Genomic DNA, 24472 nt, shown 5'->3' on the forward strand with positions numbered 1-24472 from the left:
GATTCTAAACAGAATTCTAATTGATCTATGATTAGTTGTAACTGAGGTACTCTTTTCTTTTCTTTTTTTGTTGTTGTGTGTCCCAAACTGCCTTCTGAGTGTTGTGATTCCAAGCATGTACTACCTCACTTGGTTGAAAGGTTCCTGACTTGGGACTCAAAAGCCAGTTTCAATGTCCAAGCTCTAAAGTAGCATGCTAAATATGTGGGTGTGTGGGTTTGTTTTTTGACTTAGTTTTGTAGTGATAAAGTCCTGGACTTTCATCGAATATGAGCTGTTATGAACTACCTATGTATAGACATTTCCAGGTATAACAGGCTTCCATGCAAATCTCATTTCTTTCCTGTTTTCCTTAGAAGTCTTGCAAAAACTACTATGCCGAGAAACACTGTACAGCTGTTCAGTTGTACACTGTGTTGATCAGTATTTTTCCTTTGGGATCAGTAAAAGATGTGACCTGTATTTTTATAGTTTTACATGGGATATTAACTATGGCTTCCGTTCAGTACTTGACTTATGCAGCCACGTCAGACCTGCAGCTCCCCGGGCGTGGGTGGGAGTTTGGGGAATGTCCACACAAATAAATCCAAGCGTCCTTGCCCCCCCACCTGTAGGTAGAGTGACCGACTACAAGTCCCGGGATGCGCCACGCTCACGCCCAGGGTGGGGCGGGCTCTGCAGTGACGTCACCGTACCGAGGCGGGGCAGAGGGGCGGGCCTGGAGGTGCCGGAGCGCCCTGGTGCTGATGCAGGATGGCTGAGCGCGCCGGAGCCCGGGAGGTCTGAGCCGGGCGGGGATCGCTCCCTGCGCATCTCCTACTCCGCTCGCCGCGTGGTCGCGGGCAGGTGGACCAGGGCGCAGGACCTGGCTGGAGGTCAGCAGCAGGGGGGCCCAGCTAATAGGCTGCTCTCCTTCCCGGTGGCGGAGCTGTCCGGCTGTCCAGAGCAGGCTCGCGATGACCTGCTGAGAAGCTGCGGGAGGCTGCGGGAGGCGGCCTAGCTGCGGGCAGCGGTTGGTTCGCGGCCTCCTCGGTGGCGCAGCCCAGCCCGGCCCCCCACCCATCCCCGCGTCCCCTCCAGCAGCGTCCGGAGATGGCGGATCCAGCCGAATGCAGCATCAAAGTGATGTGCCGGTTCCGGCCCCTCAACGAAGCGGAGATCCTCCGCGGGGACAAATTCATCCCCAAATTCAAAGGCGAAGAGACGGTGGTGATCGGGGTAAGTGGCCTTGGTGTCTCGCCCCTTCCTCTGGCTTTGCACCGCAGAAATCTTCCGGACGCCCCCTCGGACATCCCCGCGGGGCTGGGCTCTCGGGTGGACCCGACGAGAGCCCTTGGCCGGTGACTCCCTCGCGACAGTGGTGGCATGGGGCGGCGGGGGCGTGCGAGGTCCGCCATTGTTCGTGGGTGGGGGCTCGGGTGGGCCTATTGTTCCCACGCTCGCCTCCGCGTGGGCAGTGTTTCGGGTTGCCCAGCAAGTGGGGATGCCCAGGCCTTGGTCAAAAGTCTAAGCTCTACAACCCACAGATGCATCCAGGCTAAGGTTTGTCTTGAGACCTTAACCAAAATGGTAGGGAGGCAAGGTGCAGGAAAAACAAAATCCTCGTCTGGGCCTTGTATAGTCGGTTTCACCTTGCTCCCTGTGTGGAAGGTGAGGGGTGCTCTTGCTATCCCTGGGAGGTCTCTTTTGTCTCTTGCTTCCTATCACCCCAAATTGTCCTAGATTTGTGCTTTGTCTGCTGGATGCCGCCTTCCCACAGATCCTCTCTTCTGAGTGTCCACACACAGTTTGATAGGTTTCGCTCTGGGTGGAGGGGAGACTGTCCAGTCTTCTGAGAGAGGGAGTCCCTAGATAGCCCCTCTGTGTCAAGAGCAGAAGTTACTTTAGCATATCCAGGGTCTCCTCTTTGATCACCTTTGGCACCCCCCCGCTTCTCCCAACTTAGCTCTGTCCCTGCAGTCTGGCTGCTGAAAGGGGGAATTATACTAATGGTTTATATACCAAATAAAATAAAGTAGTCTTGTCCCCACCCCTTTTCTTAGTCTGCTCTCTCTAGAGTGTGTGGCCCACGGTGCCCTCTTTGTATTCGAGCTGCGTGGGAAGGGACTGAGTTAATGCGAGCCTCTAGGTCCCCACTGATACGTTCCTGGCAGCCCGCTCCAGGCTGCTGATGCAGCCTTCCCGACTCCAGCATTGATTAAGTGATGTCATCTCCATCACTGAGCATGCTCGGACTCCCCCCCCCCCCAATTCCCCCAAGTGATTCCAGCACTGTTGTATTTAGGTCAAGTGATTGACAGGTGACAGTTTTCTGAGAGTGTAGCTAGAGGATACCTAGCTCTTTCCAAGCGTGAGGCCTGCGTTTCTTCACCTAGGCTGCCCCCAGCAGCTTTGGCAAGGTTGTCTGCTGCAGTCACTGCAAAGGGACTTTGGACAAGCAGGTGCCAGTTGTACTGGTAGGCGGGTATTTTCCTGTGTAGGGGATTAGAGGCCAAACCTTGGCCTAGGGGCTTCATCTTAAATCTTGCTTAAGAAGGCACATTTTCCCCCCTGCAGAGCATATGACCCCTTCCCTCCCGGGTTTCACAGTTAAAAGGAAAACACAGACCTCTGAATGCTGTGTGCATGGACAGTCACTCATTCTGATACCTAATCTATGAGGGTAGGAAAGGGATTTTTTTCTTTGCCTAGCGTTAGCATGTAGAAAAGATGTGTGCTACAGTTATCGATGAGGAAATTCTATACTTAATGGCATATATGGGCTAGTGATATACTCATGGCAGCCTGGCGCTAGGGTTACAGCTTCTAACAGGAGATCCCATCGTAGTGTGGTCTGTCCTTTCCTGAGTGAGGCGTGGTTCAAGTACAGTGGCAGTTGCTAGGCATTTCTAGTCCCTCCCTCTTGGCTTGTAACAATTTTTAAAGCAACCATTGTTTCAGCCACTGAAAATGTTCTGGTGACCTTGTGTTTGTTTTTCTTCTCCTGATGCTTTAAAGGGCCTGAAGTTCTTCCAATGCCTCCTCCTCCCCCACTTTCCCCCTCTTCTACAAGGATCCGTGAAGTAGAATAAAAAAATCCTCTTAGTTGTGCAAGCAGAGATCAATTTCAGTACTATTACTATGAGTCTATGCTTATTCCCCGCCTAAATGTACACATGTAACACTAAGTTAAAGCAACCAGATGCAGAAAAATTTTAACAGAAAGTTATGCATGTGAACATACATCCTGCACTTCAGTTTTAAGGTGGTTTTTGCTTATCCTACTATATTTCTTTAATGTGATGAATGCTTTCTTAAAGATAATCACTGAAACAAAGCATCATACAGAGAAGTGTTATCAATTAGCTTGATGGCTTTTCAAAGTGTGGGCTCCCAATAACCACCTTTCGGACTAAGAAACAGGCATTTTCAGGACCTTAGAGGGTCCTAAGTGTTCCCTACTGTCACCTTCAGTCCCCCAAACCCCAGGGCAACCATTATTTTCATTTCAATATCACATATAAATTTTGCTTGTTTTTCTTTACAGTAGGTTTTCTGATGTGTTTTTAGCAACTGACATTACAATGCTATGCTTGTCAAGTTGGTCTTGTTTGAAGTGGTGTTCTACCAAATTAATATACCTAAATTTATTTATTCCTTAGATTGTTTTTAAAGAGGATCTAACTTTGTAGCCCAGGCTGGCTTTGACGTCATGATTCCCCTGCCACCAAGTCCTGAAACTGTTGGCAGATAGTTGGACTGCTTCCATTCAGGGCTAGTTTGGGTGGTGAACATTTCTTTGTGCGTCTCTTGGTTCATGAGCATATAGAGCAGACCACTCTCAGATGGTTAAGTGCTGAGATTTGTGTTGCCTTGCCCTTAGGACCCTTCCCATTTCTAATTATTAATGTAGGTGTAAGTACAGTCCAGCAGTGAACATGAAGGCAGCATGACTCAGTCATCCATAGAAATGGCCTCAGTGGGTACATGGTGAGATGCCCAAGGACCCAAGAACTGAGAGCCACCCGGAAATGTCACTTTTACTCTCAGCAGACACAAAGGGGGACATTTGCTGGAGTTAGCTGTTAGTCCAAGGTCAGAAACCTGAAGTTCTTAGTTTTGAAGCAGAGATGGTTTTCTTTTTTTTTTTTTCCCTTTAAAGTGGTCTTCAGTTCTTATAGTGTTGCACATCAAAAGAGAAAGATTTTCAGGTGGAATTACTAGATTTCTCCTTTAGGGAAAGGCACGGTCTTGGAGGAGTGCCCTTCCTGCTTTGTGTTTGAAGCTTCTGTGCAAATTGTCCCCTCCGCTCCTCCTCCCCGACTTTTCCAGCCGCAAACAGCCTGTCTTAACTTTGACATAATGGTCATTACCTTTCTGTTGCTGTGATAGAATGCCATAACCAAAACCTTCTGGAAGAGTTTATTTGGGTCTATGGTTCCATAGGGACAGTCCACAATGGCAGAGGAGATATGGCAGCAGGCAGCCTGAGCAATAAGCTTAGCTAGTATATCCCGCCCGCCAACTCAGGCATGCGGGAAACAGGAGTGGGAGTGCGGCTATAACTAACTCTCTGAGCCAGTCCCCAGTGACTGCTTTGTCCAGCAAGGCCACGCCTCCTAAAAGTCCCATACCGTCTCCAAACATCACTACCAACCAGAGACCCAAGTGTTCAAATGCATGAGCCCATTGGGGACATTTCTTATTTAAACCACCACAGACATGTTTGTTTTGCATATGATCTCACATGTTTCCCCTTATACTATTGTTAATTTGATTCTATATCTAGTGATATTGTCAGCTACTCTAGGGATGAGGACCACCCAGGTTTTACTCCTTTGCACTTTTTAGGACCTTATGGTATTGCAGTGCTGACTGATGTTTGTTAGTATGGAAATCTGTGTGTGTGTGTATACATGTATGTGCACTTGTGTGGAGGCTGAAGGTTGACACTGAGATGCCTTCCTCAGCTTCTTTCCATCTTATCATTTGAGACAGGGACTCTCACTGAACCCGGAGTTTGCCAATGGGGCAAGGCAGGCTGGCCACTGAGAGCCCAGGATGCACGTGCCTTTGATTCCCTGGTCCTGGAAGTACGAGTTCCTGCTCTTATACCGGGCTTCTTATGTGGGACTAGGGGTTTAACTTGGTCATCATGCTTGTGCAGCAGGCACTTTCCCATCTAAGCGGTCACTTCAGTGTCTCCTTTGATACAGTAACTTATCTTACTGACTTGATTTGCTAGGCAGCAGGATGTGGAAAATAGTTAAACAATTTCAAGTGTCATCCCTCTTTATAAGAGCAGGCTTTATAAGAGAACATTAATTGTACTCAAAGGGCTATAAAAATTGGAGAAAAAAATGCTGTGCTTAGCTTGTTGAAACATTGGAGAGTTACTGTCACTGATGATGAGCTAGAGTAGGAGGGGAGGACTTATGACTAGAAAGGGAACTTTTTCTTGTACCATTTTGATTCTTCAGAGAAAATTACCGGATTTATAGGACTTCTCAGAGGACATCTTCGTAGCTGCTAAAATCCTGGTGTGTCACCCATTACTGGGGGCTCCCCCCCTTGGTTGTGAAGCATCTGTGTTGATGGAAGGTCTCTGTGTTGTCCATTCCTGAATACTTCTTTAATGTGGCCTTTCCTTCCTCAGTTTCCTCTTGTTGGGTATTTCCATTCGCAGCCCTGAGATCGTAGGCTCTTTTCCTCAGACTGTGTAAGCTTTGAGAGCCACACAGTGTACCACAAACCCTGAACCGGCCACTGGTGAGGAAAGTGACCTCAGGACTTGGGAGCTTGGCGTTAGTTTTCCATAGTGGATGGACAGAAAAGGAAGACATCTGACTGACTACAGATCCAGGTGTGAAGAAATGGGCTATTCGTGAGAGTTTTTCATTTGGTCCACTCTACTGAGCTTTCAAAGTAAGCATTGAAAACAATTTAAGCACTAGAACTTTTTTTTTTTTTTCCGAGATAGGGTTTCTCGGTATTATTTTGGAGGCTGTCCTGGCACTCGCTCTGTAGACCATGCTGGCCTCGAACTCACAGAGATCCACCTACCTCTGCCTCCCAAGTGCTGGGATTAAAGGCATGCGCCACCAACGCCCGGCTCGCACTAGAACTTTCTTAAGAGCATAGTTCTAATGGTTTGGAAAACAGTGTTCGATGACTCTTACATTAGGTTTCTATTGCTGCACTAGAACTTTCTTAAGAGCATAGTTCTAATGGTTTGGAAAACAGTGTTCGATGACTCTTACATTAGGTTTCTATTGCTTCAGTAACAAGTTGCCATAAATTTAAAGGATTATCACAGCCCAGATTAATTTTGTCAGTTACACAAGTCAGAAACCCAGTGGGTTGCCTGTTTTTTTGTTTTGAGTCTCTAAGGGTCCAGACCCAGGTGTTGGTGGGGTTTTGCTCTTTCTGGTCTAGGGGGAAGCCATAGCTCTGCTACTTTGGTGGCAGCAGCCTCTCCCTGCTGATCATCTGAGGTCTTCTTATCCTATTGTTAGATGATTAGCAAGCTTAGTTCTGTCTACAAATTCCCATTTGTAATACAATATAATATTAACATATAATGGAGTTAGTGAGTGTGTACATCTTTGAGGAACAATAATCTGCCTAATATACAACACCATACTAAGATATAAAACGTTGTCATGTCTCAGCAACGCGCACACACACAGACTCAGACAGACAGACAGACAGACAGACAGACACACACACACACACACATACATAAACACGCATGCGTGTACACACCAAGACCAGACAATAATTCTCTTTTCACCCTTCCAGCTGCCACTCACTATTTTTTGTAATTTTTCTTTTCTTAGGTTGTCATAAAATCTTAAATATATTTTTAAGCCTGGGTTTTTTCACATAGCAACTCTTTATGATTTACTTATATTGAGTATACTCATATATAAATAGGCTTGTTGCTATCTTGCATAATATTTTTCCATTGTATGTATGGACGTACCGCAATGCTTATCCACTAATCTTCTGAAGGACATTTGGATTGTTTCCAACTGGTATGATTATGAAGAAAGTTGCTATAAGCTATTGCATATAGGTTTTATGTGAGCATACATTTTTGTTTCTCTTGGTTGAATGCCCAGACGTGGGATTGCTGTATCATTTGGTAACTATATGTTTAACTCTATAAGAAACTGCCAAAGTCTTTTTCAAAGTGGTTGAACCATTTTTGCATTCTTATCTAAAAGCAGCAACATTTTAAGCCAAAAATTAAAATAGCTTCGTCAGTCACTTTAAGTGTCTGCTAATCTGGTAGTGTTTAAGTGTATCAGTCCTTCATCCCCTGTGCTCAAAATTCAGAGATGTTTTTTTCTATAAAAATGCCACCAAATATTGGAGTGCATGAACTCAAGGGAGTAGGATAGTTACAAGCTGACACATACTCCACACACTACTAAAGTACCCACTATTCCCAGGGAGGCATACAGTTGGTGCTTCATAAATGAAGAGGTATATAGAGGCAGCTGGACAGTCAGGCAAAACTGACTATGGATTCCCCAGCTAGTGGTGACATTTTTTCCAAGTGACTTAACTATTCTGGGCCTCAGTTTTTCTCATATTAGAAGTGGGGAGAATTACATAACAGGGTCATTAGTCTAAAATGAACTGGTCATTGTCTGGCACAAAGAAAATTCCAGCATTGGTTATCTCCCGGGTTCTCCATCCCCTGTACACTGCTCCCCACCCCCTTCCAGAGTTGCGTTTGTTCGTGCAGATTCTTCCGCTCTCCTCTGAACACCTTCTTGCGTTTCTTAGGCCACTCTTCATCTTACTTGTGGCCAAAGCTCGCCTTCCATGTAGCTATAGGCTCTATGAGCTGGTTCTTTATCTGAAGCAGTCAAGCCCAAGACTGCATATGTGTCTTCTCCCCACTGCATTAGAAGTTCCTGGGGGGGCAGAAGTTGTTTGTTTATGTATTTAAATGATTTCTGCCTGCTTTACTATAGATAGTATAGTCACTTGGTAAATGCATTCTGACTGAAGGTTGTTCTTTTCCCCTGCTTGGCATCCAGTCTGCATAAATGCTGATTTCTGTATTTCTTTAAAGAACTCGGCAATTGTTGGAGATATTCCTTTCTGCACTCGTGTGGCCCAACTTTTCGTGTTAATAATAAGGTTTTCCACTCCCAGCCCCTCCTCCCCATTTAAAGTTTGAGCCCTCCCCTACTCCGTGTTTCCCCTGTGGTTCACACCTCATATTTTTCACCTGTGTCTCCTTATTAAAAAAAAAAAAAAAGAAGGCAAAAACAAAGGCTTGCTCCCAAATGGTTTCTCTTGAGAAACAACAACAAAAAATGCTCCCTTGACAGATCCAATTTCATCTTATTTCTTCCTTTTCAAAAACAAAGGAAAGCTCCCCCAGTCCCTCTCTTATTGTATAGTAACCAGGTTTCTTGTGGTAGAAATTGTTGCCCCCATTTGTGATCATTTGTAAATATGGAGGGATTGGAAGACAACAGCTGAGATCCCTTCTAGCGTCTCCCAACCCCAAACATGAGAGGTCAGCCCGAGAGAGATGCCCAGATCTGCTGCTTCTTAGCTTGGAAATGGGCTGACCTGTGCTGACTTCCGGCTCCCTCATTTGGAAGACAGTGATGGCAGCAGTTCCCTTCTGAGGCAGCACGATGTGAAACTCCAGCTTCACAGGCTCAGCCGCAGGTGTAAAACAGGTATTGAGAAATCATTCCCCATGGGTGTCGAGTAGTGGCTGTTTCTCTGTACTCCTGAGGGACTGACTCCCGTGCGGGAAAGCCCAGGTCTTTCAGAGGTTCCTGGTGTCTGCGGGATGGACCCCGATGATTCTGGGAGGCGTTTGGGGCCCTCTATGCTCGAGTCTGCCCACTTCCCCAGCCTCACCCCTTACTCCATGTTCCAGCTCTGTTGCGTCATTCCTGTCTCAGCACCTCTCCCCTGCCCCCAGCTCCTCACACCTTCATGCCCCAGAGACTGCCCCATAGCTTCCCTGCATGGCTCCCCTTTCTGTTTCTGCTCCTTCAATACTTCCTCAGGACTCTCAAGTTCTCCTTTCCTATTCCTGCTGGTGAGGTAGGGTTAGTCCTTCCTTTCCCTATACTCTCCCAGCCAGGCTCAATGAATACTTTTATCCCATTAGGCTGAAAACCTGGTGAAGGCAAGGAACACATGCCCACTCACTCTGTTTTCAAGACCCAGAACCATGCCTGGAACACAGTATTGTTTAGTGCAAGGTCTGTGGAAAGACAGGCCCTCTGCCTGCTGGTGCCTGTGTTTATTTGCTTGAGGGCACAGCCCTGACTTCTCCCAAAGCATGGCTTTCCTGCCCTAGGGACCTTCACGGCTGTGTTCTCACTGTAAATGAGAGAGCTGTTCCCTGACCAGGGAGTGGTGATGCCCCCTTGTAATCCCAGAACGTACGAGGCTGAGGCAGGAGCATCCAGCCTGGGCTCCGTACTGAGATTCTATGGTGGAAAGGAAAAAAATAGCTCTTTATAGTTTGGGGAGTGCTTTTAAAATATGTGCTCATTGAAAAAAGATCATGACAATCACAAAGACAGCAAAAATAGCTCATTGTTACCGACACGGGACTACCAGTTAACTTTCCCTGTCATATACCACTCCTTCCTGTTTCCACCGTGTTACCCTTCGTTTTAAAACAGATTCCTTTATAGGGTGTGTTCTAGTACCCAGCTTACTAAGTGGCATACTTCAGACATTTGCATTTCGATTTGCATATTACTTATAAACCTCACTGTTTTCTAATCAATTATTTAGCTGCTTCATTCAGAGGAACATTTGGAACTTTCTCTGTTTTTCACCCATTATCAACAGATATTATTCACCACAGCCCACCAGACTTCTTTGTGAGTTTGCCCAGTTACTTTGGCAAAGTATATTTCTAGCATTGAGATTGCGGGGTGAAGGTTAGCTACAATTCTAGGGCATCCACAATCTGGAGAGGAAGCGATTTAGAGATGGGGAATTGTCCTGTGTTTGATAGTCTCACTTCTCTGCTTGCCCTGTGGAATTGCTGCCAGCTTGTTTCATCAGGCAGTCTGGTCTGTGCTAAATTAAATTCTTACTGAGAGTGTGTCTTCGTCATGCACTGTTAACCCCTAGATCCAGAGCGTAGCAATGCCTTCAGACTCTCAGGGTAAACTGTGGGGTTCTGTAGGCAGTCTCCTGTCATTTTCAATATCCCAGAGGATGTTGTTTCTTCCAGGTGATCAAAAGCTAAATCTTTCTCTTGAGGCAGACAGAGAGAGAGGCCAAGATGGTAGTCTTAAAGAGGAATAGGATGGATGTACCCTGCCTTCTTGTGTTGACGTTGAAAAGCCTGTGATAGCCCAGGGAAGTGGAGTGCTGATAGGGACCAAACAGCCCTCTCAGAGAGGCCCTAGGAGAAGGACTTTAGTTTCCTTTTCCTTGATTACTACTTTAAAACAAAACAAACAACAACAACAACAAAAAACCCAATAAAAAATTAAATGTACACCAGATAGGAAAGAATAAAAAGATACTCTCCCATGTGCCTTGACCAGTCTTAACCATCATCACCAAAGAGCCAACCAATCCTTTTACCCCCTTAGTCTCCTAACCTTTCCCATACTCTCTAAATTACTTTATAGAAAAAACAAAATCTCACATTTCATGTCATTTGACCCTTTATCTCTCTAAAGGGTCACAACCCCTAAATATCACTGTGAAACACCACAGTAACTAAAACACTGACAAGTACGTTTAGCCTCATAAATTTCGCCCCCCACCCCCAAGTGTGTTTCAATTGGATTGGTAGGTACTTTTGATTGGCAGGTACTCTCTTCCAATGGGGAGAGAGAAATGTTCCCCTCGAAACAACAAAAGGGGACTCTGCAGGGACAGAGCCATTGTGGAGGCAGGAACATGCACACAGTGACAAGGGCTGACCAAGATTCCAGACCCAACAGTGCCCATGTTCTCATTGTCCTTTTTAATCAAGCAAGGCTGTCGGCTTCATGGTCACAAGGCAGCTGACAAACCTCCACACTATAACTTTGCCTTGCTGCTACACTCCCTGACTCGAGTCAGCTTGTGTAAATGCCAGGGACAGGCGAATGAATGTCCTCAGCCTTGTTTGATCAAAGATTTGGAGAGGTTCTTTGAGGTGCGTTTGGGAGATTTTCATCTTATCTTTTCATCCTTGGTGCGAACTGAATATTGGGAAACACGTCTTCAGGGGAGGAAGGGAGTGTGTGAGAACAAAATTTGGTGTAGCTTCTAAGGAAAAGAGTTCAGTAGTTTCTGCTTTCTCATTGAAAGAGAAGAGAAATGGAGAAAAACGGAAACAAAAAATCCAGGTAATCGGTGTTTTAACACCTTACATGGTAGGTTCTGAGGAGCTACAGACCAATAATATTACTTTAGAAGTATGTTCTGTGGAGATCTTGGCCACACAGCTCTGGACTGACAAGCCTTAGGGAGTTTTCCTTCCGCAAACTCCCTCACAGGACTTTGCTCCAGTTTCCTGCTCGCCCTTGGCCTCCTGAGGAGCCCGGAGCTGTCTGCTTCATTCTCTGGGGAGGTTGTAGTGTAGTTTTCTCAAAACCTTTCTGGAACCTTGCTCCTCAGAGCTTATTGATTCTCTCCTGGGAACTGGGGCAAATAACCGCTCCCTCTGACATCAGAGACCTTGGCGAGTCATGGGGGAAGGGACTTTATTTCTCTCATAGCTGTTCCAACCCCAAAGGGAGGGACAGATGCCAGTCTGGCTGTCCGGTGTCTAGACCTCTGTTAGACTTGGTTTCTGACGGAGCAGGTCCAGAATCAGTACTTCCTGTGTTTGATCTCTGTGGTAACCTGAGGTAAACTGGCCTCTGTAGGGTATAGCTTCTTGGGCTGGCCACTAGGGCTGTTCCTCAGTCCTCATTAGAGTAGCTCACAAATCCCAGGCCCAGCTGAACTAGTCTCAAATTCATGTAGGCTTGGGCAGCAGTGGAGTAGGGTGGTGGGTGATGAGAGCAGAAAAGAGTATAACCCTTCTCACTTGCCCTGGGCTAGACCCTGTGTTGGGATGGTGGGTGCTGGTGCCCCACCTATGCCATGATGAATACTGTGTGTATCATGGGATTCCCGTGTGGTATAAACCCAGTGGAAGGGTTACAGAGGAAAGGAGCAGCTGGATTTTGGAGGAGATTGTGGTATTCTTGGGACTCTGGTGCTAATGTCATTGTGATCCCATTAAATCCGTGATCCCATTAAATACATGTTTATAAAACATGTGAGAGCAGCGTTAGCTTTAGAAGAAAAATGTGTAGCTCCTCCTTGCAAGTGAACAAACAGCACAACCAACTATTAACCCATTTAAGCTAGCAGGGAACAACATGCGAAGTCCTCTATGCTCAACCAACAACATTTGCATGTATGTGTGTTTCCTACATTTCCATGGTAAGCATGGCTGTGGGCATAGACCTGCTTTAATGTTTTTTTCATACATTTCCTCATCTAGATTGTCTGAGAACAGTTGCAATGGGGAGAAGAGGTACCCGTTTGCCACTTCCTAGCTTTGATGGGGTAGAGGCATGTGGGTTCTGGCGCTCCCTGGCCAACTAGTCTAGCTGAATCCTGTGACTCTGGGCTCGGGTAAAGCGCTGTCTCAGAAAGTAAGGCGAGAGCAATGAAGGAAAAAGGTGCCCTGAGATGATTTCTGCCTTCTACACGTGCAAGCAAGTTTGTGCAACTGCCCCCCGACTACCTAAAACACATATAAAGCAGTACCTAGTAGATTGTGGAAAATTTGCCATTAAATACATTATTGTCACTCCAAAAATATTTCCTTTTAAAAGCGGTATTCTGTGCATTGTAACATTTTCTTTTGAAACTCCCCTCTCAGCTGCCCAGTCTGGTGGCCACTGGTCACATTAGTCTTTTGAGCAACTTGAAATATAATCCATCTACATTAGGGTGCTTAGTAGTTCCAAAATATGCACCGAGACATTGAAGACTCAGTATCAAAAAACAAAAAAACCACAAGAAAGTAGTACCTCCCCCGACCGAAACAACAACAAAAACCTGCAGTAAAAGACATCATCAACACGGATAAGATCCATTACACATTGCAGGGATGTTTTGGATGGAATATGTTTGCCTTTGGTTTTTGCCTTATGAAGATGTGATTTCTAGCCCCAAGTGCAGTTTTAGATTTCATAGTAGTCACATCTTCATAAAGCAAACTTAGGCAACTTCCCTAGCATTTCAGTACTGTGTTCGGACTTTACATTCATTGGATTTAGTTGCATTGTGTATTGGAGACCTACTGAGTGCTCGGCCATCACCCAGAGGGAAAAATGAACCTTACAAATACCTGTCCCGCAGAGAAGTGAGAGCAAAGCCTTGTTGGCGTAGAGAAAACACATCTGGTTCTGTTGGGGACAGCAGGCTACAGACCCCTTGTCCATTGTCTTGAGGAACCCCCTTTGTAAATGTAAACTGGACTCCAGTTACTTTGCAGTTCTCCCTAAGTATTTTCTACCTTTTAGTGTGTAATACTGCTGAGGAGAGGTGTGAGCCTGGTGTGCGCTGGCCTGGTCCTTCCCTTCCCTATTTATCTGTGTCCCTTCCCTAGGCAAATACCGGGATATTGAGGGTTAGCTTTGAGAACCCCTGGGAACAGCAGCCCAACTGTGCCCTTGTTAAGGACAAGACTTTTGGGGACTGGTGGCTGGTGAGTGAAGCCGCCGAGAGCACCAAAAGCTGCCTGGATGCCCTGGATTCTGGGAAATGCCACTTTGCTCCCCGGCTTTGTAGTCAACCCTGGAGCCAGCCTTGAAGCCAGCCCAGGGCCTCGCCCATGCCCCTGCAGCTCCTGAGCTTGGAGCCCCTAGTGTCACCTCCCAGGAAGATTCGCTTTCAATTTCCAGGCAAGAAACACCGCAGTGACTGCAAATCTGCTACTTACCTTCTGTCACCATCCTGTCACCGGTGTGGGAATGATGAAATCTTTTGTCCTGGAAATGCGTTTTCCATTAGCATGGTGACTTCTAATGAGATCGCTCTGCCTAATGGGACAAAAGCAGCCATTAGGATGTGGAGCCCACGGAGCTGGAGCTGGAGTGGGAAGCCAAGGAAACCACCTTTGTCACTCTCAGGTGCCTTTCTTTTGTGGAAGATGCTACCTTCAGGTAAAGAAGGCCACACAGCTCTTTGCAGGAATTCGATTCAGTGCTGAAAATCTGCCCCTTCCCCTAGGTCCCTGGGGTCTGAATCGATGCAGGATTGATTGAGCCTCTTTGTAAATGGTGGAAACAGGCAATACCACAAAGAAAGTACCGGAATCACAAATCTGCCATTATTTAATATTCCTACCCTTCCATCTCCTGTTTGTTGGTAATTGTTAGAAACAACATATTCAGAGGTATACGTGGAGCCCTGCTCCCTGTCTTCTTGCTTACCAATATGCTATCTGAGGGCTTTCTGTGTGGCATAATATCTTCAAAATACTACCTTTTAGTGATTGCTTAATGTCCATGGGCTAGCATAGCAATTTGCTAACCCGTCTTTTCTGAGAACTCCCGTCTTGCACTTACCTTCGATCCTAGTTGGTGAGCGTCTCTATGCATGGAGCTATTTTCATTAGTTCCATTATTGATAGAGAATGTATTGACCAGAGGCAGATTTCCTTGGCCTGATGCTGTGGCTGCTTAAATCTGATCCTATTAAATACCAGCCTGTTGTTTTCCACAAAGACTCTACTGATTCTTGCAGCCTTCAAGGATGGGCGACTGGCCCATCTGGCAGCAAATCCATTCCTAAAGTAAAGGAAATGAATCATTTGAAAGGATGATTGTAGTATTAGTATAGCAGTGGTCTAATGAAAATCCATAGGGGTTCCTCCCTGGTCTTTGCTCTGATGCAGGTGAGCTTTAAATGAATGGTGTAACTATTCAGAAAACCGTCTTTAAAAATTTGCAATATTATTGCCTGTGAACAATCTCAGAGTCAGGCTGGCGTGTGTGTGTGTGTGTGTGTGTGTGTGTGTGTGTGTGTGTGCATGCACATGCATGTGCCCATCTGTCCAGCCTGGCAATATGAAAGGACAGATTTGGTAACATCAATGCACTGTAGCCTCAACATCCAGCAACTGGCAGAAGAATTGAGTGAAGGTGATGATTTCTATTTGGAATGACCTCAAGGCTCCTTTCACAAAAGATTATTTGTCTTGTTGCAGGGATGAGTATTAGCCTGTATACAGCAGCATCTGCCTGAGTGTGCTTTCGCTAGATGGCCTGGTGTGTGATGGGCTGGCTGCCGTGGGAATCCATCCTTTTGGGAGGTGGTGTCACACTACACAAAAGAAATAACTTCACATTTGGAAGGTCATGTGCCATCCAGGGACACAGCACTCTAGTTCTGGAAGAGATAGTACACTAGGTTCATCTTCTAGTCGGTGTCACTGGCAAGCCTTGTTCTGCAAAAGCAGCCAGAACCAACGGAGTTGAGTTACATAAACAGAAAGAGGAGGTCCAGGTCAGTACAGGGGGTAAAGGGTATGACCCAAGCCTGTGGTTCCTCCTGGGTGCCTTGGTTTTTTTTTCTAACAGAATACTGCTCTCTATTGCATGGTTCATTCACTTAACCCCAGAGATCCTTCTCTGTGTCCTTTAACTATCACACTGAGTATATTCACTTAAAGTAATTGGTTTGTGAAATGTTACCTGTGCCTTTGTTAAAAATCATTACTTTAAAATTTGGTAAGGGAAGACACAGGCGTTGCATACAAACCAAGTGCTGCCGCAGGAGATAAGGGGAAAAGAAGGATGTGGTAAGCATTTTACAGGGAAGGAAAGGAGGACAGCTGTCTCTCTGTGTACAGAGGACAGTGGGGCACCGGTGGCCACACATGGGAGGCTGGTGTGGAGGAAGCTGTAATACGCTCAGGCTGTGAGCCCTTCAAAGTGACTTGAGGAAATGAAATTTGACTCGGTCAGCTTGTGTCACTGCTGTGGCCCGTGACTGGGCTAGAAATACTCCCCGCAAGACATTTCCTCAGTGCTGCCTCTCTTGGCCCCGTTTAGGTTCCAAGGAAGGAGGATACAATTAATATTTGCTTTCCACAGTTTTATGGCTGATGGTGTAATATAAAAATCCATTTCTCATCAGTCCCAAGTGACTTTCAACTGTTAGAGGCTCTTGACTTGATGACAAAAGGATGAGCCGCATTTAATGCGAGTAGCTGAGGGATCAGCTTGTTCTTTTTACAGGATACTCTATATAGATCACCACATTTCAAGGAATCACATACAGCCGAGTGTGTGTAACTTAGTCTCGCTCCACGTGATGTTTTCTTCATAGTATAAATGCCCCTGGGAGGTTCCTGCGCTGTGGCCAAGACTTATCCATTTGGAACAAGGTATATGCTGTGACTCCTCAATGTATGATAGCAGTTTTGTATTATGTTCGTTGGCCTTTTCTACTATTGTTAATAGTTTCTTTTTCCATTACTGGGGGGTTAAACCCAGGGCTTTGTTCATTTTAGATAAATGAGGGAAGGCAGAGTTTCTTCTTTTTCTTTTTGGGGTGTCTGAGTGTATGCACATGCACGGGCACATGTACATGCTTCCTTGTTACTGGACCCACTCCAAAGACAGCTATCCCTTAAGGAGTATATTTTTCCCACTGAATCTAGATTGTTCTAGAAAAGCTTGTGTGCTAAGAATTACTTCCCAGTTTGGCACTTTGTAGGGATGGTAGGTAATAGTTGGGACTTTTTGGAAGGTCATAGGTCTTTGGTTTGTGCCCTCAAAGAGGTCTGTACCACCCTACATTTTCCTTTCCCTTTGCCATATGCTGTCACCACCACAAACCCACAAACAATGGGGCTAACTGATGGACCTGCACCTTTAAAACTATAATCCAAAGTAACTCTGTTGAGTAAGAGAGATGGGCAAACATACAGACACACTGGAACACACACACACACACACACACACACACACTAGCAATGCCATTGACGTGGAATAATTTATTGAAGATGAAACAACCATCTTTAAAGATATGACAGCTTTGGCAAAGTGATTTCACTTTTCAAGGAATAAAAAATTCTTTTAAACTGAATACACTCATATTGTTTTGAATTGGGTGCATTCAAATTCGTTAAGCACAGAAGATGATTGCTCTGAAATTATTTCCTTTTCTACTAAAACCTGGAGGGCACACACAAAACATTCCTCTATGATTTGTAACTTACTAATCTTAAAAAATTATTTTAATTTCAACTGAAGGCTGATATCATAAAAGAAGATGAAACCAAGAAGTTCTAAATTGAAGACATTAATATAAATGAGCCACACTTAAAATTCTATTGATAGTCTTCTGCTCTGAAAGGAAAATGTCTATAATTTACCTAAATTGCCTTGAAAGAAAAGAAATAAGAAACTTCCTTCTTTGGATGTCTGTTCCCCTGTGTTTTCCTAATAACCAGGCAGCAGAGCTATTGAATAACTGTTCTAACCCCCAGCTATTATTTTCATTGCCAAAGAGTGTGGGCTGATTTCAGCTAAGCCTTACATTTTTTTTTTTTTTTTTGGTTTTACGAGACAGGGTTTCTCTGTATTGTTTTCGAGGCTGTCGGTCCAGCCTGGCTTCGAACTCATGGAGATCCGCCTGCCTCTGCCTCCCGAGTGCTGGGATTAAAGGCGTGCGCCACCACAGCCCGGCTCAAGCCTTACATTTCAAATAAACATATATATATATGCCACAGAAGTTTGACATTCCAAGAGGTTTCTAATAATTTTTTTAAGGATGGTTGGTGGTTTGTCCTAGCTTGCTTATTCCAAGAAACAGAAGTGACAGAGGATAGAGAAAGGGCTAAAGAAAGTATCAGTGATCACAGAGAGTCTATTTTATTTCCGTCTTTTATTTTGTTTATGTGTGTGTGTGTGTGGGTCTTCTCTCTGGACATACACATATGCATGTACATGTGTCGGCAGGTGTCCGGGGAGGACAGGAGAGGGCATTAGCTCTCCTGGAGTGGAAATTGCAGGTGGCTGTGAGCAGAACTTGGGTCCCTTCAAGCATTCTTAACCACTGAGCCTTCTCTCTAGCTCTGTGTTACTTGCTTTGGTTTTCTTTTTATTTCATTTATAAAATATTCTTTAGGATCATTAAACATATTCATGAGAGTAAAATTTGGAAAGTAGAAATGCCCTCATATTGTCCCTGAATAACCATCTTATGTGAGTTAAATTATTTCAACACCTTGTTTATTAATTCAATTGTAGAATATGATACGTAGTAATATCTTGTTTATACTCTAACTAATAAAGCTTGTCTGAAGATCAGAAGGTGGAGCTAGTCACTAGCTAACCACAGAGGTCTGGAGGTCTGTACAGACAGACAGGAAGTTATATGCTTGGGCAGGGAGAGGAAGTGATAAGGCTGGAGGAGACAGGAGCTCAGTCTTTTCGTCTTTTCGTCTGGGAAGTTGAGCAGGTAAGATATGGCTGTGGCTTGCTCCTTCGTCTCTCTGATCTTTTGGCTTTCACTCCGTAATATCTGACTCCGGGGTTTTATTATTAAGACCTACTAGAATTCATGCTATGTAAAGGGAAGCTTTTTCCTTGCTAGCCACTTTGGTTTATCACTCGCCAGTCGCCTGGGCTCTGCCGCGTTGTAGTCCCCAAATAAACACACAAGACGCTGTATTAATTATGAAGCTGTTGGCATTGCTTCTTTCTTATTGGCTAGCTCTGACTTAAGTAATTACCCCATAATTGTTAATCTAAGTATTTCTCTTACCGGAGAATAGTTCCGGGCTTCCTACCCCATGGTGTTACATCTTGACTCTCTGTGTTTCTCCTTCCCAGAGTTCTCCTGGATTCCTAGTCCCACATATCTAGATTCCTATTGGCCAGCAGTGCTTTATTGACATAATCACAAGACATCCCCCATCAATGCTACAATGATACATGCAAGATGGTCTAACAAAAGGACAGCTGGGTGGATTAGGGGGTAGGTATTGAGGTTGATGCTGAAGACCACATGGTGGAAGGAGGAAACTGACTCCCTTAAGTTGTTCTCTGATCTCTACCCATGCTTTGCAGTGTGTGTGTGTGTGTGTGCGCGCGCGCACTCACGTGCGAGAGAGAGAGAGAGAGAGAGAGAGAGAGAGAGAGAGAGAGAGAGAGAGAGAGAGAGAGAGAGAGAGATTTTGCTTGGTCTTGAATCAGTAAAATATTTTTACAGATACTGTGTGCTTTCTATATCATATCTTAATATTTATATTTCAAAATAGCTTCTTGGAATTGCCAAGAATTCTGATGGTAGAAAAAAGACAGTGCATTGAAACCCAGTTCTACTTAGGTGAAGCTGCCAACATGACTGCTGCATGGGATAGGAAGGTTTTTACTGTAGATACCGGAGAGAAAACACCAGAGGCATCTGGAAGAGTCCAGTGCAGAAAAAAAAAAGCAAACCGGCCATGGCAGTATTGTGAATAGGGACTATTGATGATAGCCGATGTTATAAGGGATACAATATATTTATTTACCAGAGAGAGAGTCACACAAGCTAGGAGTTAGAAGCGTTGCTGGCTTCCAAAAAAAGGGAGGTCCTTTTTCCTTTGGCTTCCTTTTATCTCTACCTGTGCTAATTTACTTGTCCCCACCCTCATGGGCGGATAGCTTTGTGGGGTTCACTCCTACAAGGGACTGAGGGATCCAGAAGGCCTGCCTGGGCTTTGATGTACAACTACAGTATATCTTTTTTTTTTATAGTATATCTCAATGGAGCCTTATGTCCCTCCTTCTGCCAAAGGTGAGGGAAATGACTCCTTTTGGCAGATGGGGTTCGGTTTCAAAAGTTCCTAAGGAATGCTGGCTTTTACCTAGCTACCAGGAATCTAGTCCAGGTTGAGCTGGGGCTAGACTCCGTTTTGAACTGAGTTAGTGGGCCTCCCCCTTTTGTGCACGTGCAGAGTGAGGGGACCCTTTGGACCTGGCGGTGTGTTGACAATTAGTCTGCTTCACTATGAAAGCATGATACTGTAGTCAGAGTGGCTTAGACAGGAGAAAGTGATATTCTCACTGTCTGGAAGCCAGAAATCCAAGATCAGGGTACCAAAGCTGATTTTTGGTGAAGGCTATCTTCCTGGCTTTATAGACTTTTTCATATGTCCTCCCCCTCCCCCATCTGTGTGTGTGTGTGTGTGTGTGTGTGTGTGTGTGTGAGAGAGAGAGAGAGAGAGAGAGAGAGAGAGAGAGAGAGAGAGAGAGCCGATGTCTCTTCTGTTCTCTTTTAAAGACACAAGAAGCTTATTGGATTAGGGTCCCCCCCTGCCATCATCATCTGAGTCTGGGGACACATGCACTGTAGTATCTAAGGGATCAGACTTACCCCGGGATTAGAGCCATGGTGGCTCCTGAGTTTTTCCTAATAACTTGTTCAAGATCGACTAGCCAAGATCCTAGGTGAGCCCTCTTAGAGATCAGCTGGCGTAAGCAGTGAAAGCCATACCTGTCCCAAGCCTGCCAGCAGGGAGCAATGGGGCCATTGCTAGAGGCACACCAGCTTTCCCTCATTTCCCCATGGGGTGGATTCTATTGGACCTGGAGGCCTGTGTATCTGGAGACACATCCTTGAAGCCCAGGTCCTTCTATTCTAGGGCAGAATGTGCCCGTGTAGACATAGTCTGCAGCACCCAGCCTACCCTCTGGGGCATCATAGCACTGATGTCTTGCCTATTTCATTCAAGGAGGAAAGACCGGCATTCTCTTCACCTTATTGGTTAAGGCAGAGTCTCTTTTAGTTGTGTCCAGAGCTCAGTGGTGTGGCTAGTCTAGGTAGCCAGCTTGTTCTTGGATCCCGTGTCTGTAAGAGCTGGAATGACAGGAGGATTGCTATGCCCACTGAGCATTTACATGGATGCTGTGGATCTTAACACTTATCAAATCCAAGAATTTGCTTCTCTCCGTCCAACTTATGATAGTGATGTGAATGTCTGACCTGGTCCCTCTTAAGTCACCCTTTATGGGAGAAACTGAAAGATGTGGGAGAAAACATGGGTTCATTCGAGTGAGTGACAATGAATAGGGACTTATTTGCATAGTGGGACTCTAGATGAACAGTGGCTCCAAGGGTTTTCTGCATATGGACTCAGTGTATACAGATTGTCTCCTCCCCTCTCCCTTCCACCAGAATGTGGGCCTCTTCTAGTTTGTGGCAGAATAGACGCTTTCTGGCATCTGGAGCAAAAATCCTACACTGAGCAATTCTATCCAGTGGGAAAAGGCCAGCTTGCCAGGTTCTTTGAAGCAGAGTGGCAGGTTTGTGTTTAATATCACCACCAACCCTGTTAAAGTCAGAGATACCTGTGTGAAGTCAGAGTGTCCTGTGTGGAGTCATAGAGTACTTGTGTAGTCATAGAGTCCTGTGTGAAGCAATAGAATCCTGTGTGAATTCACAGTGACCTGTATAAAGTCACAGTGTCCTGTGCGAAGGCACAGAGTCTTGTGTGAAGTCATAGATTCCTGGGAGAAGTCATAGAGTCCTGTGTGAAGTCATAGATTCCTGGGTGAAGTCAGAGAGTCCTTTGTGAAGTCAGAGAGTCTTCTGTGAATTCCCAGAGGACTGTTTGTGGTCACAGTGTCTTGTTGAAGTCACAGTGTCCTATGTGAAGTCACAGTATCATGTATGAAGTCACAGACTCTTTTTTGATGTCACACAGTCCTCTGTGAAGTCCAGTGTCCTGTGTGAAGACAGAGAGTCCTGTGTGACATCACACAGTCCTGTGTGAATTCACAGAGTACTGTGTGAAGTCTCAGAGTCCTGTGTGAATTCACAGTGTCCTGTGTGAAGTCACAGAGTCCTCTGTGATGTCACAGAGTCCTGTGTGAAGTGCCAGAGTCCTGTGTGAAGTAATAGAATCCTGTGTGAAGTCACAGTGTCCTGTGTGAAGTCACAGAGTCCTCTGTGATGTCACAAAGTCCTGTGTGAAGTCCCAGTGTCCTGTATGAAGTCACAGAGTCCTGTGTGAAGTCACAGAGTCCTGTGTGAAGTCACAGAGGCCTGTGTGAAGTCACAGAGGCCTGTGTGAAGTCACAGAGTCCTGTGTGAAGTCACAAAGTCCTGTGTGAAGTCACAGAGTACTGTGTGAAGTCACAGAGTACTGTGTGATGTGACAGAGACTGTGGTTCTCAGTCTTCCTAATGCTGAAACCCTTTAATACAGTTCCTCATGTTGTGATGACCCAACCATAAAATTATTTTCATTACTACTTCATAACTGTAATTGTAATACTGTTTTCCAATGATTCTAGGCGACCCCAAAGGGGTCGTGACCCACAGGCTGAGAGCCGTTATGTTAGATGCACATGCATGCAGGACTCTGGGTGTCTCATGAGATGCCTCTCTGTGGTAGGCAGAAAAATGGACTCCATACATGTCTGCTTCCTAATCCAGCATCTGTATATGCTAAGTGCCAGTCCGAGAAGGAACTAAGATTGCAGAGGGACTTAACCTGATAACCAGCTGGCTTTCAAGTAGATTATTGTGGATTCTCGGGTGGGTCCTCTGTGATCATAGAGATCCCTCAGTGAGAGCCAAAGAGCCAGAACCATTGTGAGGAGGAGATGAGGGGCACCATTCCTGTGGAGGTGGAAGGGGGCATGAGCGAAGGAATGTAGGGGCCCAAGAACTGTCAGAAAGAAGGAAGAAGCTGCCCTCTGCAGCCTCCAGGAAGGAAAGCTGATCTGATGGTGTTTTCTATTAGCTCATTGGGACCCAGATCAGAATTTAGACCCGTGAGTAAGACATCAATTGTTAGATCATAGAGTTGTGGTGCTGGTATGTGTCTGTCAGCCTTGGGTCCTTCCTTAGGAGCTATCTACCTTGGTTTTTGTTTTGTTTGTTTTTTTTTTGTAACAGGATCTGTTACTGGCTTGGAATTTACCATTTCGGCTAGGCTGGCTGGCTAGTAAGCCCCAAGGATCTTCCTGTCAACTCCTCTTCCTCAGGACTGGGGTGACAATTATGTGCCACCATGAACAGCTTTTTTTTTTTTTTTTTAAAAAACAGGGCTTCTAAGAATTAAGCTTGGGTCCTCGTACTTGCACTAGCTCAGATCACTGTTGCTTTGAAACTCCGGGGTTGTGGTGACTTGTTATGCTAGCAATAGAAAACTAATGCTGTTATTATAGTTTTTTTTATAAAGCACACAGGTTTATTTACTAGAAATGAAAATGAGACGAGAAAACAGTTCTGTTTTGAAGAGTTCATTTTCACCTTAATCAATAGGCACTGCTCAGAATTCGCTGTGCAGCGGGAATATCAGTGCGCGTGCGTGCCTTGCTTGTGAGCCGGAGAACCATAGTAGGTTCTTGCTGTGTGAGATCGTACGAGTGGTTGTTTTAGAATTCAAAATTACTGATCTGTGCCGTTTCTGTTGGCACAGAAGACTTTTAAAACTTAAAATGGATTCACATGACCAAGCATATAAAGCCTGTATCTCACTGTTCCCTTTTAATTTTATTTCTGTTTCCAGACTGTCTGCTACTTTACACTTGAGTTTCCCTGGCAGTCTGAGCTCGTGGGTAGATACAGGAGAAATAGTTGACAGAATTTGTTTTACTCTGTTGAAGGAGAAGGTCTTGGAACTGCTTGTTGCAAGAAACAAACTGGAGAGTTATTATTCCTCACTTGCCTGCACACAGGTTCCTTAAGAAACGGCCCCCCAGCACAACCTAAGCCATGGGAATTTGTTCCTCCAGAGTCCCGAGATCTGTTCCATTCTCTCCCGTACACTATGCATCGTTCTCTATCTTGCGGCTGAATGTGGACTCTTCCTGGACTATTAAAGCAGCAGGGTGATTCCAGGCCTCAAGGAAAGCAAAGAGCGGCAGCCCCTTCTTCCTGCCTCCTTTATACTTTGCACAGTGGACACTTGGAGCTGTCCCAGAATCAGGCTGCTCTGGACGCTTTATGGAACCGTTTTCTACTCTACCTTGTTTGTTCCTTGGAAAGAGGTTCTGCAGACTTTGTGACCCCGCCCCACCCTGATCCCTCCCCACCCCGCCCCTTGCTTTCTGTGCAGCTTATTTTTCCATTCCTCAAAGTTGCCTCTGTTTTGCCAGCTCTGTCTACTTTGAAGCCCTGGAGGCTGTGGCTTTCCTCATAAAGCATCTCCCTTCACTCTACCCGAATCACTGTGGACACTCAGAGTACCCCATTCCTCACTGTCTTCCTCTAAACTCATAGACCAGCGATCTGGTCCTGCATAGGATGGGATTCTGTGATGATTTCATGTGAGTTCCAAGTAAGGTCCCTGTTCACCTCCAAATTTTGTAAATCAACTCTTGCTGTGTTCTCTCCGTCGGAAGAGGCAGATGGCTGAAGTGAAGCCCCTGCATGTCTTTCCCATCTCAGGGGCACCTTTGGCTCTTTGCAAGCATCCTGCCTCCTTCCTGACAGTGACTGTCACTGCGAAATGACATTTGCATTTAGTCATT

General features: G+C 45.4%; 1 protein-coding gene across 1 annotated transcript in view; it reads left to right on the forward strand.

Annotated features, from left to right (window-relative positions):
- Positions 1-714: 714 nt before the first annotated feature.
- Kif5c (kinesin family member 5C) overlaps positions 715-24472 on the forward strand; it is a 150826-nt gene continuing 127068 nt past the window's right edge. The window contains exon 1 of the mRNA XM_040745317.1: positions 715-1218. Coding sequence (XP_040601251.1) covers positions 1093-1218 — 126 coding nt within the window. The 5' untranslated portion in view covers positions 715-1092. The remainder of the gene's footprint in view (positions 1219-24472) is intronic.

The sequence above is a fragment of the Mesocricetus auratus genome, unplaced genomic scaffold, assembly GCF_017639785.1.
Source record: "Mesocricetus auratus isolate SY011 unplaced genomic scaffold, BCM_Maur_2.0 Super-Scaffold_100004, whole genome shotgun sequence".
Lineage (NCBI taxonomy): Eukaryota > Metazoa > Chordata > Mammalia > Rodentia > Cricetidae > Mesocricetus > Mesocricetus auratus.